Here is a 19,207-nt window from a genome sequence, read left to right on the forward strand (position 1 = left end):
TTATTTTGACATAAACTGTCTGGTTAGGCTTGACAGATGTTTGCTATAACATTCTTCCAAAGCATAGAAACACGTAGTTTTATGATAATCAGTATTACAGTGTATTTATCTTAACTTCATATTATGGCATGCTAGACCCAAGACATTTTTGCAAGCTAATACAGTTGGCCAAATATACTTTTGGCTAAAATGGACATAAGTTAGTTGAAGTCAGTGGAGCTGTGCCCATTTAGGCCAGCAATTAATTTTGTCCAGTATCCTTGTTTTCAAATCTTTTCTCTAGTTTTCCTAATTCTAAGTATTTTGTCTGCCTTACACAATACATTGGCTAATGTTATACCACTGCCCTTCAGTGAATAGATAAATTAGACCTGCTCAGGTGTTTGGGACTTGTATTGCTTTCTGTTCGATAAAAAGCCCTACTTCTACAGCTAATAGGGGTTCTCCAGCTCAAATGATGTGTAGGTCTGTGTTCTGAAGCATAAGGTCCTAAGCTCTGTCACTTCTTAAAACCACTATGCTCAGAACATTTGATAAACAGGAACAGAGCTATTACACTGATCGCAGTGTAAGAGAATATCATGATTTTATTCCCGGTCTTACCAAATGATCAATCACTATGAGTTTTAGAGGCTGTAAAGCAGTTATTGGTTCATGAACCGTGCTAGATATTATGGCAGGGGTGGGAAAACTTTTTGGCCCAACGGCCACATCTGGGTGGGAAAATTGTATGTAGGGCCATGAATGTAGGACTGGGGCAAGAGGTTGGGGTGCGGGAGGGAGCGAGGGGTGTGGGAGGCGATGTGGTGTGCAGCAAGGAGCTCAGGGCAAGGGGTTGGAGTGTAGGAGGGGTGCAGGGTGCAGGAGGAGGCTCAGGGCATGGGGTTGGTGCAGGAGGGGTTCAGCAGGGGGCTTTGGTCAGAGTTGGGGGCTCAGGGCAGGGGGTTGGGGTGCAGCAGGGACTGCGGAGTACAGGAGGAGGCTCAGGGCAGGGGGTTGGGGTGCAGGAGGGGTGCAGCAGGAGGCTCAAGGCAGGGGGTTAGGGGGCTCAGGGCACGGGGTTGGGGTGCGAGGTGCAGGAGGGGTTCAGGGTAGAGGCTCTGGCCCTGCGCCGCTTACCTCAAGCGGCTCCGGGGTGGCAGCAGCGCGCAGCGGGGCTAAGGCAGGCTCCCTGCCTGCCCTAGTTCCGTGCTGCTCCCAGAAGTGGCCAGCATGTCCAGCAGTGGCACCTGGGGCTGGGGTGTGGCAGGTGGCTCCGCCACCTGCTGCCCTCACCTGCGGGTACCACCTGAAGCTCCCATTGGTCGTGGTTCCCAGCCAATAGGAGCAGCGGGGGGCAGTGCCTACAGGCAAGGGCAGTGCATGGAGCCCTCTGGCTCCCCTGCGCCTAGGGGCTGTAAGGTACCAGCTGCTTCCAGGAGCGGCGTGGGGCCAGGGCAGGCAAGGAGCCTGCCTTAGCCCCACTGCGCCACGGGGCTGGCAATCCTGTGGGCCAGATTGAAAGCCCTGATGGACCAGATCTGTCCTGCGGGCCGTAGTTTTCTCTCCCCTGTATTATGGCTTATATTTGAGGCACCACTGTTGATATGAACTGCAACATTAACTCTTTTATGAGGCTACATAGTGGAAATTTGCTGTGCACTGGCATATCTTAACTTTGTAACCCAGACCAACCACTGTTTCCAGTCATTGTTTCTATTTCTTTCTTTCTTTCATTTCATGTTTGTATTTCTCTGTTATTTAAGCTGTTCCTTTAAGTTAATCAGACATTTGTACAACTTTTCATATTATGCATGTCTCAAAAGAGGAAATATTGTTTTTATGATCTACACTAGCTATTTTGTACATACCTTAGTTCTGAAACTAAAATATCTTACTCCATCCCTTCAGGAAGTTTACAGATTAGGTACAAGCTAGATAGCCATCAAGATCCGGATGTCTTTAGCATCAGTGTCAAAAGCATGGCTGACGGGCTGCTTCACCATATCAAGATTAACAGGGAGGAGGAAATGCTCTTTGTAGAGGTAATTCAGTTAAGCGAAAAAGTGGGTTGTCATCAAATGGAACAAGACCCAAAGCAAAATGAAATAAATAAATGCAATAAAAGGAGTACCTCTAACATAAATTGTAATTTAATATCTCAAGGAAATAAAGCAAAACATGACAGACTCTTGCTGAAAAGTGAGAGTCTAGGCTAAAAGATCCCTTTGACATTCACCTTGTCTGTTTTAAAAGGTCACTTCCACCTTCTCATTTCATTTCAGTCGGCAATGAAATATTTTCTAGTTCAACCTAGATTGTGTGAATGTGGAACACTCAACTAATTGCCCCAACAGATAAAAGTTGTCAATTGTTTTGTTTATTTTAATGAGGGTACAAGAGAGCAGTACTAATGCACTGTAGCAATTTAACAATAATTTAAAACAAAGTTTTTGGTCTGGTTTTCAAAGATGAGTACCTGAACCCCTTATTTTCTTATTTGCTCAGCACTTGCTTTAAGACTAGGGAAAAACTTGCTAGGAAAATGTCTTTGTATCTACGTTGATTCATGGTTTCTAGGGAAACTGGAAGATTAGCTAACACAATTCGTATTTGTAGAAACTAGCACTGGAAAAAGGCCGTATTGTAAAATAAATGTTGATGATTCTGAACGTTACAAATCAAATAATATATTTGGATAAGAACTGGATGATGCACTTATGCACTGTCACCAGCATTTCAAGGCAAGCAATTTATGTAATGGCTCTGGGAGCACAGCATTCACTGCATAACATTTAATTGTTTCATGTTTAAAGTTTCATTCTGAGATAAGTGAGAGCTTTTATTTTTTTTAAAAAAGCCTTATGCATCTCTTCACAGGGCTTACCAATTATATTCTGCCTATAGATGAATACAAAGGCGTTATGTAAATGGTTTAGAAAAAGAAGAATTGTATACTAAGGTGGGAATGCTTAAATGTATCTCAGCCACAATCATAGTGTTCTGAAGAAGTTATACCATGTTGTTTATAAAATTATCTGCCTTTTAATGGCTGATTCACTTTTTAGTATTGCTATCCTAGCCTTTATGGTATGAATGACAAGTTGTTCTTTTCTCCTCTTTTTCTTTCACCTTTTCTCATTCTCTCCCCTACCTACACATCCCAACTGAATTCTTTTCCATTATGCTACTTCTGTTTCTCACTGAACAATTTTGCAGATTAACCAGAATGAAAGGATGCAATTCATTCTGTCTTCAGGTACAGAATTCAATGCAATCAAATCCCTTGTACTTGGCAAGATTTTAGGTAAGTAGAACACCACACATCTTTTCTGAAACATGGATCAAAATGTCATCATGCCACGTAAAAAATAATAGCCCTAATCTTATTGAAAGACATTCATTGTCTTAGATTTAATTAGACAGTGAGTGACAATCAATGTAGAAACTTCAAAGTGCACATATAATCGTGGGTAAGTGCGTCTTGAGAGATGAGCAAGTGGATTCCATTAAAAATAATTTCACACTTATCTCTCTCATTTTGCAATCAAGCGTAATGAAACATGGCATTTTTCTTACACCCTTGGAAAATGAAATCATGATCAAATTGTATGTATAGACCCAGGATTAATTAGTAATTAGTTGATGTGTCAGAGACTCTTCCTTTAATTTGATTTTGAACAATGCAGCTAGGTTTAAGGTGTTGTAAAATAAAATGTGCAGTGTTGGGTTTTTTTAAATTAATTAAGTTATGGAGAGTGACCAAGTCATTCATCCAGTAGTGACTTATAGCTACCTTATAGTCAATAGCTGCCTGTTATTTTTCTCTGTAATAATGTTCTAGGTGGAATTTACCTAACCACAGTTGCCATTCTTATTATCGCTGTCAGTTATGTTTAATTAAAGAAGCTAGGAAGGATGATAACAATTCTCAAAGACAGTCTTTTTTTCATATTATTTGTTATGAGATCAGATTGACAGAGAAAGGGGTGGGAGTGGGAAGAATTTGAAGGGAACGCTATTTCCTTTGTTAGTAAAGTGGTTAGAATACTGAATGTTGTTATATCTCATTATCATGAGATGTTTAGTTTTGTACATGGCTTTCTCTTCCAGCAATTTTCGACACAAGAATGTGGAAACAGAACTGTTTAGTAAATAACACCACTTTGACCTTTTTCATTGTTTTGTGATTAACTCAAAATGTCCATCCTCTAATATTTACAAGCTCATTCTTTTAGAAATTAATGTTGAAATGTGTCTGTTTGCTTAAAATATCATTGTGTGGGATGCAAGTATGGCTGATCCTAAATCCAGAAACTTGTGACATTTTTACAGATCAGGAATTGAGTTTTCACCTCAGATTGCTATATTACTCCTGAGGGAATTCTGCACCAAAAAGTAAATACAAATTTTTAAAACATTTCTGCACACAATATTTTTAAATTCTGCGAATTTAATTTGTCAAAAAATAAATGTGGCATGCTCCAGCACAGGCCACTGGCTGCACAGAGGTGGGAAATCACCCTGCAGACCTCCCCTGGAACAGGGACTCAGCGGTGAGGCTGCATGTGACCCTGACACAGCACAAGGGCTGGGCCTGCCTCAGAAACACCCCAGACCCTGTCCTAAATTCCAGGTGCACTAGGTATGGGTAGGCAGGCTCAGCCCAGCAGGATCCAAGTGTGGAGGAGATTAGTGTGTGTGTGTGTCGGGGGGGGGGAATCCAGGTGTGGGGTGAGAGGGTTTTCTTAGGGTTGCCAACTTTGGTTGGACAAATTATTGGTGATTTCATCCCATGACATAATCTTTGATAAAAGATTAATCTTTAATTCCAGGAGACTCCAGGACAATCCTGGAGGGTGGCAACCCAAGATTCTGTGTGGGGCAGTCTGTGTGCAAGCATCTCATTGGGGATCTGGATGCACAGGGGTTCTGGGTGCAGGGGTAATGGGACTCTGCAGGGGCATCCAGATGGAGGTAGTTGGGGCACAGCATGGGGGGCGGTCTGGGTGTGGGGGTCCAGGTGCAGGTTTGGGGGGACTCGTTAGTGTGGGGGTCCAATGGGCCTGCTTAATGGGGGAGACACAGATGCTGCTGCTGCTGCTGCTAAGGGGATGCCACATGCCAGACTTCCGCTCTCCCCATTCCTCTACCCTATTTTCTTCTTCATCCCATTCCACTGCCCCATCCTCTCCCCAGTGCTCCATCCCCCCTTCCTCTCCCCACTGTCCCCTGCCCCATACCTCTCCCTTCACTCCCACATCCCCTTCCCCATGCCCTATTCCATCCCCCTTCATTCCCCACTGTCTCTTTCCTCCATCCCACCCCGCCCCCCTTGCCCTGCCCCACGCGGGCACTCACCCTTGTATAGAAAACAGGATGGTGCCCAGCACACATAGAAGGAGACTGGCACTAGGACCCAGGAGGCAATGTGCAGCTACAGAGTCAACGAGCCCAGCGGCACCCTCCCTCACCTGGGCAGCTCTTTACTCTCAAAATAAGCAGGTAGCGGTACATGACCTCACATGTTCCCCCCCCATGCCTCTGTTTGCCTTCTACCCCATCTACACCCATGGGCACCTCCAGCCCTTCCCACCCCCATGATTTGCCTCTCTGCTGACTTCTCCGGGCTGGAAATGACGCCCCTGCACTGCTGGGGAAGGATGCATGACCACTCTTGAGGCTTTCCTTTGCTTCCCTGCAGCAAATGATGAGAAAGCAAAGAAATCTGCTTAGGGCATGAATTCTGAGCACACACTGTGTTGCAGAATTCCCCCATGAATAGTATATGGGATATATTTACTTTATATTCCTTCTACAGGTTTATAGGTACACTTTCTGTGTTTTATACATTACCTCCCCATAAACAGAAGTTTTAAAAAGTGTTTCTTAACACAGTTTTACAAGGCTTAGTTTAAAGGTACTTTACTGCCTAGTGTCTAATGTGCTCCTTGTGGTACAGTACATTTGGGAATAACATCACAGCTTTGGTAAATCAGTATTTCTGGAATAGTAACAGGTCCAGAAATACTGTCTGAGGATGAAGATGGAATACAAACTATAAGTTCCACTGAGAGGTAAAGCCTGGATCTCAAAATGTCCATTCTGCCATTGGGCTGGTGTGGTAAGCTTGGAAATAATTATTTGTCTACAGACATGTATTCAGAGGTTATCATATCTAAAAGCTTTACATACATTAAAGGTATTGTGAAAGCTGCATTCAGTTCCCCTCCTCCTCTTGGGATAAACAAGGTCTTAATTTGTTAACACTGTTAGTTCTCTGCCCTCCTCTAGGTTTAATTTTGGACTGTATAGATTCTGCTGGGCTAAACTGACTCTATACTAGCTTCAGGTTGGCCATAAATCCTGCATTGTAATGTGTTGATATAGACTGCGATTGTCACATATTTTTTTAAAGATAGATTGTTCAGGATAATCCTTACATAAAATCACAAAGACTCACAATAGTAATTGTGGATGCCTTCATTCAGAATTATTTGACTTTGACATCACTTATGTGATTAATTTTAATAATCTTGTGTAGATTAATCTAAGCATACTAATACCCATAGTAATAATTAGTGTTGACCAATATATGCTGGCAAGTGCATACATCATATTAATAATATTGTTATCTGCACCATGTTTTCATTAAGCACAAATAATATAATAGTTATATTGGCCAAATTTACTGTACTCCTGTTCCGCTATGTTAAATATCCCATAACACCTTGCATTAGCTGAAGTAAGCTTTGGTATATAGGAAACATCTCAAAATAAAGATATGTTCATTATCTGTCTTACTACAAGACTGAAGTCTCCATGGACCAGTATCTGGAATGCCCCTGAAACAAAGTTAGGGAAGGAACAGCACAAGTTAGGGAACTGGGACAATGGATGGGTTTGATTTTAGAGACATGTAAAGAGATGTGTAACTTGTAAAAGCATCATATAAACAATACCAGCTGGAATGTATAATTTTGAGAGCATGCTTTCTGTATAAGGTGAATGTAACATCGCTGCACAGGACAGCTCCCTGGAGATACACTGAATCTTTTCCCTGTACTGTATTATTATTGGCTTAAAGCAGTAAAAGTCAAAATGCATGAATGTTTGTGGGCAACAAACACAAAAGAGGGGTCATCTGTGTAGAAGGCAGCATTAGCAGAAATATATAGTAAGAGATAAAAATGCAGGAAATAGATTCTGCTTTAAAAACAGCAGTAGGACAAATAATCATCACATCTAAATCATTACTTAAGTCTTTGAAAAGTAGTAATTTCCCAGTGCTAAACATGCACTTCGGTTGCAAAGTAATGATAGTATCATAGTGCCACCATTCAGGTACAGGAATTAAGGATTTGACAGCTTTTCCATTATAAAACCTCATATTCAGGAGTTGATCATTTATTTGCAAAAATCAGTTTGATGTTAAAGCATGGGACATAAATTCTAGGGGAAGTAACAATCTATTTTGACCAAATTTTGAAATTAAGGGACAGATTCTCTTGTTCAGCCAACCTGCATTTGGTGCAGGACCAGAGGAGGGGAATTCCTCAATTTTCTAGTGGCTTTGAATCACAGTTGGCTCACAGGATACTTTAAGGACTTACAAGTCCATTTGGCTAAGGCTTTCTTCTAATCAAATGGGTTTGATCTAATCAAATTTTCATTGGCTTTAAATTGGTTTAATTGAGAGTGTAGAAACAGGCTACGGCTGATTGTCATGGAAAGAGGTGGGAGTCAACCATCTCTGCAGCATTCCTCCCAGCTGCTGTTTCCACACACTGCAGATACCTTTCAATGGAGTGAGGAGACCTCCTTGGGGAAAGGAAGAGTGTACTGTGTATTTCATCCCCCCTGGCAATTAAAATGGAATCTATTGGAAAATAACAAAGCCTGAGAATGTGTTAACATAAAAGCAGAATCCATCTGTACTGTGGAGTACTCTTCTTAGGGAGAAAGCTCCAGGGGTAGTGTCACAGTGATCCTTGGAGCTCATTCATTGCAGCGAATACAGCCAGAGAATTTCATAGAATTTAAGGCTACAATCATCATTTTAGTCTGATTCCCTGGATAACATAAACTATGGAGATTGACCCTTACTTAATTCCTGCAGTGGAAGGGATTTATTCTTCCCCCTTATGTAAGTAAACACTTTTGAGGCCAAATACTTCTGATGAACTAGAATAATTTTTAGAAAAACATCCAATTTCTATGTAAATGACTCAACCTCTTCCCTCAGTAAACTATGCCAATGGTTGACTATCCCCACTGTTAGTTGCTTCCTGTTTCTAATCAGAATGTTGATAGTGTCAATGTCTAGCCACTGGAAAGACTCCCATTCTCTTCAGTGGAACAGGCCCTTAAAAAACTACCTAAAATCAAATGTTTTCTCCCAGAGTAGGTACTTATAGCCCATGATCAAGTGTCCTCTTAACCTGCGAAAGAGAGGTTGCTCCTGGTGCCCTTAGAACCAGCGTGTATGGCGTTGCCTTCTAGCACGTCATACTTTCCCTCATCTTTTCCTCTTACACCAAGTTGAGAAAACAAAGAAACTAATACACCTTGCCTGGCTGTTACTTACAAGTTTGAAATATGAAAGACTTGTTTAGAAAGATTTGGAGAACATGGATTGATGTCCGGTCCCTCTTAGTCCCAAGAGCGAAAGGCACAGAAAAACAAAGAATCCAAAACAAAACCTCTCCTCCCGCCCCCTTGCAGATTTGAAAGTATCTTTTGTCTTCATTGGTTCTTTGGTCAGGTGCCAACCAGGTTACTTGATCTTCTTAACTCCTTACAGGTAAGGAGGAATTTAGGCTACCCCTATGGTTATGACAGGGCCCTTATAGAATGAATGTGTATGGCATGTTTGATTATGACCTAGATTACCGAATATCAGCTGTGGCCTGTGCAGCTCACTTTTTTTTTTTCTTAAATATAGTGTCCAAACTAAGCTTAGAATATGAGCTGCTGCTCCAACTGTAACATGGTAGAACATGACCTAACAAAGAATATATAAGGGCAAGGCTACCAGAATATTGAATCATAATGTTCTTAGTTTTGCTTTGGGGTATTGATCAGAAAAGATTTTATTATTGAGCAGAAAACACAAGGCTTTTTGAAAATAATCTTCAGGGTGTTGAGACGCTGGTCTGAATTATCCCACTGTTAAATATAGCTTAGCGTTTTCATGAAAAGCAAATCTGAGGGCCAGATTTTAAATGCCTTTAAAATAATCTTAGGTTCCTGGAGAAACTGAAAAATGCCAGGTCTCTCTCTCTCCTTTCCCTAAACCTAAGCCTTGCAATTTAAAAGTATTTTCAATTTCATCTATGTAATATTGTGACAAAACAGGCAAACTGAGGGCTAGAGGATACTGGGATTTAGCTAAATGTAGGCAAAAGACTGACTGCATCCAGAGTTCAGATGATAAAATGCAAAAGGATTCTTTCAATGAGGCTTATCCCCTTATTCCAGGATGATGCTGGTTCTCAAGGTATCCCACAGTTCAGAAAAACTATTAAACTCACCCTGCTTATAGCTCTCTCCTGACAAAGTAACTTACTTCAGCTCAGCCAAGCCATACTGATGTAGACATGGCAGCAAATGAGGACAAACACAGGGAAGCTGCACCTTTATTAAACTTTATGCAGGGAAGGGCACCACCTGCTCTGTCATCCATACAGTCATCTGTCAGGCTCCTACCGTACAATGCATAACTCAGGGTAGACTTTCCTCAGCCTAACCCTAGGACTCGACTCACTCTTTTGTATCTTACTGCCACTCCCTTCCCCTCCCGCAGTGAGGGGGAGAGAGTACTAAAGATGGCTGATGAAGGTCACAGTATCTTCCCATATTCCATGGGCACAAGGCCCATCAGCAAAATCCCAGATCTTTTACTTCTATGAACCATTCTTTAATCATTTTGACTGAACTGGAAAACCTGCCATTGGTTGGTACCAGCAGCTTGCTTTGTCATGCCCCTGTCCACCCATAATGCCTGGTATCAGAGCTCCTGCCCAATTCATTCTCTCACGTTCCTAAGTTCCTGCATCTGACAAATGTACTCCATTATCCCTGAAAAACTCAGGCCAATTATAACAAGTGTCCCTGTGCTTGACCACAGAACCACCAGTCTCCAACAGTATCATAGTAACCTCAAGGTTCACTTTCTTCCATGATGAGAGGTTTCAGAGTAGCAGCCGTGTTAGTCTGTATTCGCAAAAAGAAAAGGAGTACTTGTGGCACCTTAGAGACTAACCAATTTATTTGAGCATAAGCTTTTGTGAGCTACAGATGCATCCGAGGAAGTGAGCTGTAGCTCACGAAAGCTTATGCTCAAATAAATTGGTTAGTCTCTAAGGTGGCACAAGTACTCCTTTTCTTTCTTCCATGGTTTCCCTTATCCACCTGCTGACCTGGCCAGCACCTTGTGAGCCCCATGTTCTATAGAGTGCCCACAGTCCAAACATTGACTATGCTTTGGATAGCCCTTGGAATCAGAAACAGACAGGTTTAGTTGTGCTTATTGCCATTTCCAGTAACCTTTCTCTTGGGGTGGACATAAGTCCTGTAACAATTAGTTTTCTAGTACCCTATATCCTGAACCTTGCAAAAATCAAAACCTTTCGATGCTGCCAGTGTTGCTGCCCCAATCTTGAAAGAATGTGTACCAAAGTTAGCTGAGTTGAGTTTGCTGTAGGCCAAAGCTTTCTTCATTACCTCAGCAAACTGGTAGTTTGTAAGGAAGCTACCATTCCCATAAATAGACAGTGGGCCCGGCTTCTGGCTCTGTATGGCCAGGACAGAGGCATTCAGCTACACATTCCCATTATACCACAGAAGCCCCTTTCCATTCTGGTCCATTTTAGACTACCTTAAGCATAGCAACTCTTCTGTGGGTGACAAATGTATATCTGATAATTCCAGTGCTTGCCTGGATGTGTCCGCATCCAACTGAGGCACCTAGTAGTGCCAAAAAAAGGCCAGAACAAATGCTGCCTTAAATAAAATGGCCTCTGTCCCAAAACTTCATGTGCTGGGTAGAGCATTTAATAACCTTGCAAGAATGTCTATGATTATGGAGTGCCTGTCCTCTCTCCTGTGTCTGTCACCTCTGAACCATTCCTCTAAGAGTTTTGCACAATGAAATCTCTGTGTGGGACTGGGAAACCTTTCACCAAAGGACAGGCCAGCTACCTGGTGGAGAGAGCTAACCCAGAGGGCACCAGTGACTTCACATATCTCACCACCTGGTGCCTAGGGATGGGCCACAGATGCTGGAGTCCTTTCTGAGCTCAAAAGTCTGAACTCTGTAAGGCAGGCCATATAATTACTGCCTGTCCTTGGGGCAACTGAATTCTCAACTAGTCGCAAGTCTGTCAGACACCAAAGATCTAAAGTTGGTGGGGCAGCAACAATGGATCTCTCCTGTCAAGTGGGGTAAACTGCTGAAATCTGCAGTCTACAGCCCCAAGGTGAATGGCCCCAGCTGGGGTCCTACTTCCTATCTGCTGAGATCTCCCTGTCCTTGTCTGCTCCTCAATCCAGGATGGGTCTCTCCTCCTGCTCCCTTCCTCCTGCAACTTTTCATCTTTATCAGAGCCTTCCCATGGTTCGTATCCACTCCAAAGGCCTGAGGAAATTGATTATCTTGTTCCCCATGGGATGGTGACCCTAAACCCATAATTCCCCCAATAAAGCGGTGTTCTCACCCACCTGTTAATGCATCCAGGAGACCGGATTGGGGCCATCCATGGCATGAGAGAGAAGACCCTCCTCTACAACACCTGGCCACTCCAATGTTCCCCTTCCCCTCAGGAGCACCTGCCCCAACTATAGGTGTGCAGGGACAGGCAGCTGCCAACTTCCCCAAGTCCCTTTCTGTGGCTGCTGCCTTCCCCACTGCGTGAGGTCCACAGCATCCCACCATGAGCTGTGGAGGGAGGGAAGGGGACACCACATCTTGCCTGGTCCCAGCTGAATGGCTCTGGGAACATGCACCTGAAGTGCCTTCTGCTGCACTATCAACAGTAGCAGGTGTCCCACATGCCTCGTACTTCCCTGCTCATGAGCAGGGAGAGAGGGTGGGGCAGCAGCACTGTAGCAAGTCCCAACAGCAGGACCGTGACGGCAGCAGCAGCTCCACATATCCTTCACCTGCAAATAGGGACAAAGTGGGGAGTGCAAGGCACTGTCAACCTTCCCCCAGCGGAGCTCCTACTCCTGGAGCACCTTTGCTGCCAGGATGGGAAACAGAGGTATTATCCCCGTGGTAAGACAGACACCCCTCACTTGGAGTGCACCCTACAAACACAGGGAGGAGAGGCCCTAGAGTGCCTATTACTCTCCAGGAGCTGTTTCTCCTAGGTGCAGAGCCCACTTCAGTTCCTCTTTGTTCTGGCATCCAGAAAACGGTAGGATCTGGAAAGTGGAAAGAACCCAGTCCAACAGTAAATCTTGCTGCTGCTTGAATGGAGCCAAAGGAGCCTTCACACGGCCTGGGCTAGGTTTTAAATTAATGAAAGGGGAGGGCAAGGGACTAATCACCCCGCTTCTTCCCCAGGCTAGCCACTCGACTCTGAAGAGGAGGGACACACCTGCATCACCTCAGTGTGTGTTTTCCTTCCCCATTCAACTACAGCTGTCCCAATCACCTCTGGCCCCAACAAGTTCCCCATCCATTGAGAAGGGTGGGTGACATTTGACTCATGACAGGGATGCCTGGCAATCCCTCTGTGAGGGCAGGTAGCTATGTAAGCAGTTCTTCTCAGGGAAAGAGTGGTAATCCTTTCCCTCCCAACCAAGATATGGGTATGTTCGCAACAAGCTCTATTTACACCTTGTTTACACACACAGTGGTAACTAAAGGTGTGATTTTTAAGTCAGTTCAGTTAAATGAGTGCTATTCTGAGTGTGAACACACTTAAATTGATTGAACCCCTTTCTTGGACCTGTAAATCTACAGGCACTAGCTAAACCCATATAATGAGCTTTAAACTGCTATAACCATCCACAAAGGAGTTTTCACCCATTTAACTAAATCAGGTTTTAAAATAATTTAACTTAAACCAGTACAATTTCTATGTGTAGATAAGCTCTTAGTAGCTGTTCATAGTCAATTAGATGAATTTAACACTTTCAATCTGTTTCCTCATATCTAAAAAAGGGAATAATGTTTGTCTGACATGATTAATATTTGTACAGCACTTTGAACAGTAAGAGTTGATTATTAATTATTGTTAATTTTTATTAATAAAGGAGTGATGCGGTTTCAAAACCATTGTGCTGCTTCATTGAGAAGTAAAATATAGTGACTTTATGTACTGTAGCAGTTCAGTACCACGCATCAGGACCCCGTTGTGCTAAGCGCTGTACAAATATGGAACAAAAAACACAGTCCGTGCCCCAAAGAGTTTATAGTCTAAGTACAAGACAAGATACAACAGATGGATACAGACAGACTGATAGGGAAGTACAAGTTAACAATGAGACAATATTGATTAGCATGATAGGCTGTGGGCTCAGCACACCAGCACCCTAACTGTTGTCAAGTGTTTTTAGGCATCAGAGCAAAGGAGACGATAGAGAAGGGCTTTGATGGTGGATAATGAGTTAGTTTTGTGAACGTTTATGGGGAGATCCCCCCAAATGTAAGGGACAGCATGGGAGAAAGCATGACGGTGCTTGTTAGAAAATTTAACAAGTGGACAATGTAGGCTGGCATCATGGACCAATCATAGATTGGAGTTGATCTGAATGAGAGATGATAGCTAGAATGGGGCTAGACCACGAAGGTCCTTGAAAGTGAAGACAAATAGCTTATGTTTGATGTTCTAGAGAAGAGGAGCCAATGCAGGGATGCAAACAGAGGGGTGACATTGTCCAAGGGACAGGCTAGGAAAATGGTCTTTGCGGCAGTATTCTGAATGGATCTGAGCAAGGCAAGATTGCATATGTTAAGGCCAGAGGGAAGGATATTGCAGTAATCAAGATGAGAGATTGGAGGGTGCCTGTGGATGCATACGAAGGTCTGTATATTAGAGAGGTACTCAGAAAGAAGCAACGAGATTTAGATATAGCCTGGATGTGAGGAAATAGTGAGAGGTGCAAGATGAAGATGACATCCAGGTTAAGGGTCTTGGTGACAGGCAGGATGGTGGTGTTGTCCACAGTGATTAAGGAGATAGCAGGGAGGGCTGTGGGTGGGCGAGGAGAGGAACTATTAGGAGTGCTATTTTAGGCATGTTGAGCTTGAGCTGACAGTTGATATCCACAAGGAGATATTAGGCAGGTCAAAAATTTGGTTTGGACAGGAGACAGATCTGGAGCAGAGAGGTAGATCTGTGAGTCGTCAGCATAGAGATGGTAGTTGAATTGTGTTTGCAGATGAGATTACCCAGAGAAAAGGCATAGAGGGAGAAGAGAAGGGGACTAAAGAAATGCCTGCAGAAAGCTGGTAGGTTCATGAGAAGAATTCTCCATGGGGCACACAAAAGGGGTGATTACAGAGGAAGCAGGAGAACCAGTAGAGGACAGCCATGGAAGCCAAGGGATGATATGATTTCACAAAGATCATTTACAGTCATGTCAAGGGAGCTGACAGGTCAAGAAGGATGAGGATTAAGTACTGGTTCTGAACATTAGCTAGGACAAGGTCATTAGAGACTTTGGGAAGAGTAGTTTCAGTAACAGACAAGGGTCAGAATGTGAGGGTCTCAGAATGAACTGGAGGAGAGGAACTCCACGTATCATAGAATATCAGGGTTGGAAGGGACCTCAGGAGGTTATCTCGTCCAACCCCCTGCTCAAAGAAGGACCATTCCCCAATTTTTGCCCCAGATCCCTAAATGGCCCCCTCAAGGATTGTGCTCACAACCCTGGGTTCAGCAGGCCAATGCTCAAACCAATGAGCTATCCCTCCCTCCCATGTAAAACTTGTAGACAGTGCATTCAATAATCTTAGAGATGAAAGGCAGAAGAGAGTGGGGTGGTAGTTGCAGAGACACGTGGAGAGTCAAGGGTGTGTTTTTATTTTGTTTCTTATGAGAGCCTAGTGCATGCTTGTATTGCAAGGGGAAAGAGCCAGAGGAGAGTGAGAGGTTAAAGAGAAGAGTAAGGGAAGGATTCAAACTCTTAATAAAATCAGCCTATTAAAACCATAGTGTTTGTATGCACCCATACAAATGCTGCAGTGAAACAGCTGCTAATCAATAGTTGCTTAAAAAAATCCTACTTCTGTCCATCAGCCCTGCATTGTTATTTAAAACCCACAGTAGAATGGCATTTAAAGGTTGGTTTAAAAAAAAAGCAACCTGATATGGCAAAAATTTGCAATTTTCACATAATTGGAATTCAATGTGTCTCTGCAGTGAGTATGTAGTACCCAATTTTACTATGCATCTCTGAGACACTGGTAAAATATGTTCTCAGTCTCGTATATAGCTGCCGTCATTTACTGTATATGTAGGTGTCATCCAAAGAGTTCATATGGGACATATTTTAAACTCTTATTATTTCACCAGATTTTTTACTCATTTTAGTCAGCGAATCTAGTCTAGGCGCACATGCAACAAATGAATAATACAACTTTTTCTGGGGAAAAAGTTTCTACAAACTTGCAGTACTGGACATAAACCTAACTATTCAGGAATTTAGCCAAGATGTGTCAGTTTAAGGGAAATTCTATTGGCAGAATATTTGCTTGCTATGTTTTATTTTAATCTTATTATTTCTTGCATGAGTGTGGAAAGTGACATCTTTTAAAATAAAGCCATGTAACCATTTGTTACTCTCTTTGCTTCTGGGCTTTAGCATTTAGATTGTTAGTGAAAGCAGCAAGAAGTTTCATGAAATATCCTATAGTTTCCTGTTTATCAACTGCTTTTCCTACTGATAATTTTTGTTAGAAGTAAACATGTTTTACTCTTGTAACTAGATAAGGAAGAGGGTTCTGGAATTGTCGTAGTACTCCTAGAACTATAGTGAAGAAATCCCAGGCCCAGAAAAGTGATTATGCAATGAAAGAATATTAAATTGAGCATCCTCACAGCAACTACTTATCAGTAATAAATAATACAAATATTTTTAACTTTCTAATACTTTTGTTCCAGCACAATAGTTGGCCAGTATACTCCACCCACTTTCCAATATTTAGTAGCACTACAATCTTGTATTTTAGATGGTTTCACCAGAACCTTATGTAAGTTATTCTATATATTCTGTTTTTTTCATGTTTTGAAAATTTCACAATGTAAATGAAAATATCTATGTTACAAACATGTAGCCAGATGTACCCCCTGCAGACACAGATATAAGTCCACTCACTTCAATGGAAATATATCCACTCATGCTAGTGGATCAATGCTGACTGTTTATATGAGGGTATAATAGTTGTGTCAGCCAAAATGTCCATGCAGCCATTGTGCCCACAAAACTATGTATAAATGCAGAATTTTGTACAAGTGTGTTTTTAATGCACCATTTACAGCCTCATTTCAAATTTTTGCTCTGAATGTCAAAAATGAATAGTGCTTCTGTTTTGCTTAAGTGACAGTCATGAAGGTCTAGACAGACTGTAAAAAGTCAAGCAAATAAAATAATTCAACGTAAAATTACACTTGACAGGAATTTGAAACCTGTGAAACCTTGATTATCATCATCATAGTTGGAAATTGTCAAGGAGAGAGGTCAAACAGAAGTCTCTTGATTGCACTAGTTCCTTTTTTAAAGTGTTCTCTTAAGATTTGTGTGTCTGCTAACCTTCTGCACTCCACTGAGGACAAATAGATGAGGCAGAATTCAAAACAAGCTCTTTGTAGAAGGAGGTAGTGTAGGTGGGATAATTTTATTTTTATTCTATGAATCATCTCAAAATACACTCAGCAAATGAGCTGAAATGCTGGTATAAAATACCTATGTGAAAAATGCAGAGTTACAGTGTACCACAAAACTAATCCTTCCTCCCCCCCCCGCCACACACCCACCCACCCACCCACCTGCAACACATTATTTTCAAAAACATGCCGTTACTACAAATGGTCAGGAAAGACTAGACTTCAGATATGTTATTTTGTTTGGGAGAGTAAATGAGTGAAATTCACACAAGGATTATTAAATATCCAAATCTGTTTCTATTTAGAAAAGCACATTGGCTGCCTAACACCAAATTAATTATAATGGCAAAGGATGCGAGGTTTTCTATCCTACTCAGTTTTTCCATCGTACTCACAGTTAGACAAAAGGTTTCTCCTTCATACGCATCTTGAGACAATCTTTCTCCCCTCTCCAGCTTAAAGGGCTTCTCTGTATGATTCTTCTCTTGAGTTGCTCAACTTCATTTGTAAGGGTATATTCCAACAATTCTGATGGTGCTGTGCTGACATGGCCCCCAACCTATTAAAGAGCGCATAGCAGTGAGGCAAATTCACCCATTTTAGCAGCTCAAGGCATGACTTTTGGCTGTTTCCCACCACTTGCCATACCATCAGTGCAGCTCCAATGTTAGTAATGGTTGGAACACGAGTGTAGACCAGCTACTGGCCATTTAACCACCATGTTCTTTAGATGAGTCTCCATAATGGAGCTGGCTAATTTTATCACATTTTTTATAGAATCTGTCATTTGAAATGAGCAAGCAGTGTCTTGCTGAGGTCCCAGTAATGTTTATTTAAAATGTTGTTTCAAATTAAGCAGGAAGTGTCTGATGAAGGTGTTAAGTTTTATACTTTGCCACATCTTATCCCGGTTTTCATTTCACATGTTAAGACTGAGTTGGTCATCCCATTCATCAATACATAGCGACAAACTAATGTACAGGTATTTGCTGAAATAATGGTAACAACTTCCTAGATTGTAAAGGTTATGAGCTAATTTCTATGCTAAGACTGAGCATACATTCGATCAACTTTGTAATATTTGGTAATGCAGAGGCTGTGACTGCATGATTTAACTTGGACAGAGCTCAGAAACTTATTTTCTGTAAGCATATCTTTGGGACAATTAATATTATGTGTTACCCAGAATTTGTTTTTTAAATTAAATTTGCCAGCACAAATGAGTTCTGTCCACATTCCAGAGTGGAATGCTGGGTGGTGAGTAGACAAAGGGCTTTGAAAGGATACATACTTTTTACGAAGGTAACCCAAGAGATAGTTAGTAGTTTTTTTCCCTTTAGTGAAGTAGGAAAGGTATCATGTTTAACAGGGACACTGGATTGGACCAGTATTCATTTTTAACATTTCACAAGCAAGACATCTGTATGAGTTCCCAGTATCTGAGGTCTGCTTTTTTTTTTTTGTTTGACAGATATGCTGATGATGGAAAGGCGTAGTGAATCTGTAGAAATAATATGATCCAATAATGTACATATTTATGAGTAAGAGCCTAGTATAATATGTATTTTTCATGAATGTACTTTATTTCTTTGCAGAATGAAAGAGAGATACATTTTAATTTAAATATTTTAGTTGCATTTGAGTCTTTTTGCTTTGCAACTTATTATAGTGAGTTAACTGCATGTCCCTCAGCAGACTAGCAACTGTCATCCATTTTTAAAAAAAGTTGAATATATCTGGCTGTCTTTTCATTAAAGACAGACAAGAAAGGAATTCAGCAAATCTACATATGTTGCTGTAGCATAAATGTAGTCAGAGGAGTTCAGGTTAATTATTCAATTATTCATCTTTCACTTTATTTTGTACATTTGCAGTATGACTGTGTTCTTTTTCTTTTGATTGACAGAAAGTAATGATGTAGATCAGGACACAATGAAGGCAAACTCTCAGGGGTTTATTGGATGTCTATCTTCAGTGCAGTTCAACCACTTTGCTCCTTTGAAAGCTGCATTGCACCATACCAGCTCAGCACCCGTCATTGTAAAGGGACGTTTCACTGAATCTAACTGCGGTACTTCAACGGGAGCTGACTCAACATCAAGTGAAACAACCCATTCATTTGCAGGTAGCATATGGCTATCACTTGTTTTGCCCTCTAAAACACAGGAGTTCTCAGAACTTCATTCATTACTGTCTTTTTTACATGGGGGTACATGACGGGGTGGATTGAAAACATTCTCTGTTCTGTTTGTTCTTCTCTTCCATTTTTCTAGCCTCTGTCGTTTCCTCTTAATATTTTCACTTTCCTGTTCACCTTCACATAGTGTGATTGACAACACTGATCTTTAGAACCATGTAGACCCATACTAACTTCACAGTTCCATACTGTG

At 41.8% G+C, this 19,207-nt stretch overlaps 1 protein-coding gene across 1 annotated transcript in view; it reads left to right on the forward strand.

Annotated features, from left to right (window-relative positions):
• CNTNAP4 (contactin associated protein family member 4) overlaps positions 1-19,207 on the forward strand; it is a 292,066-nt gene that overhangs the window by 264,473 nt on the left and 8,386 nt on the right. The window contains exons 20-22 of the mRNA XM_077816377.1: positions 1,891-2,024; positions 3,199-3,286; positions 18,724-18,942. Of these exons, the coding sequence (XP_077672503.1) occupies positions 1,891-2,024; positions 3,199-3,286; positions 18,724-18,942 (441 nt within the window). The remainder of the gene's footprint in view (positions 1-1,890; positions 2,025-3,198; positions 3,287-18,723; positions 18,943-19,207) is intronic.

The sequence above is a fragment of the Eretmochelys imbricata genome, chromosome 5 (genome assembly GCF_965152235.1).
Source record: "Eretmochelys imbricata isolate rEreImb1 chromosome 5, rEreImb1.hap1, whole genome shotgun sequence".
Classification (NCBI taxonomy): domain Eukaryota; kingdom Metazoa; phylum Chordata; order Testudines; family Cheloniidae; genus Eretmochelys; species Eretmochelys imbricata.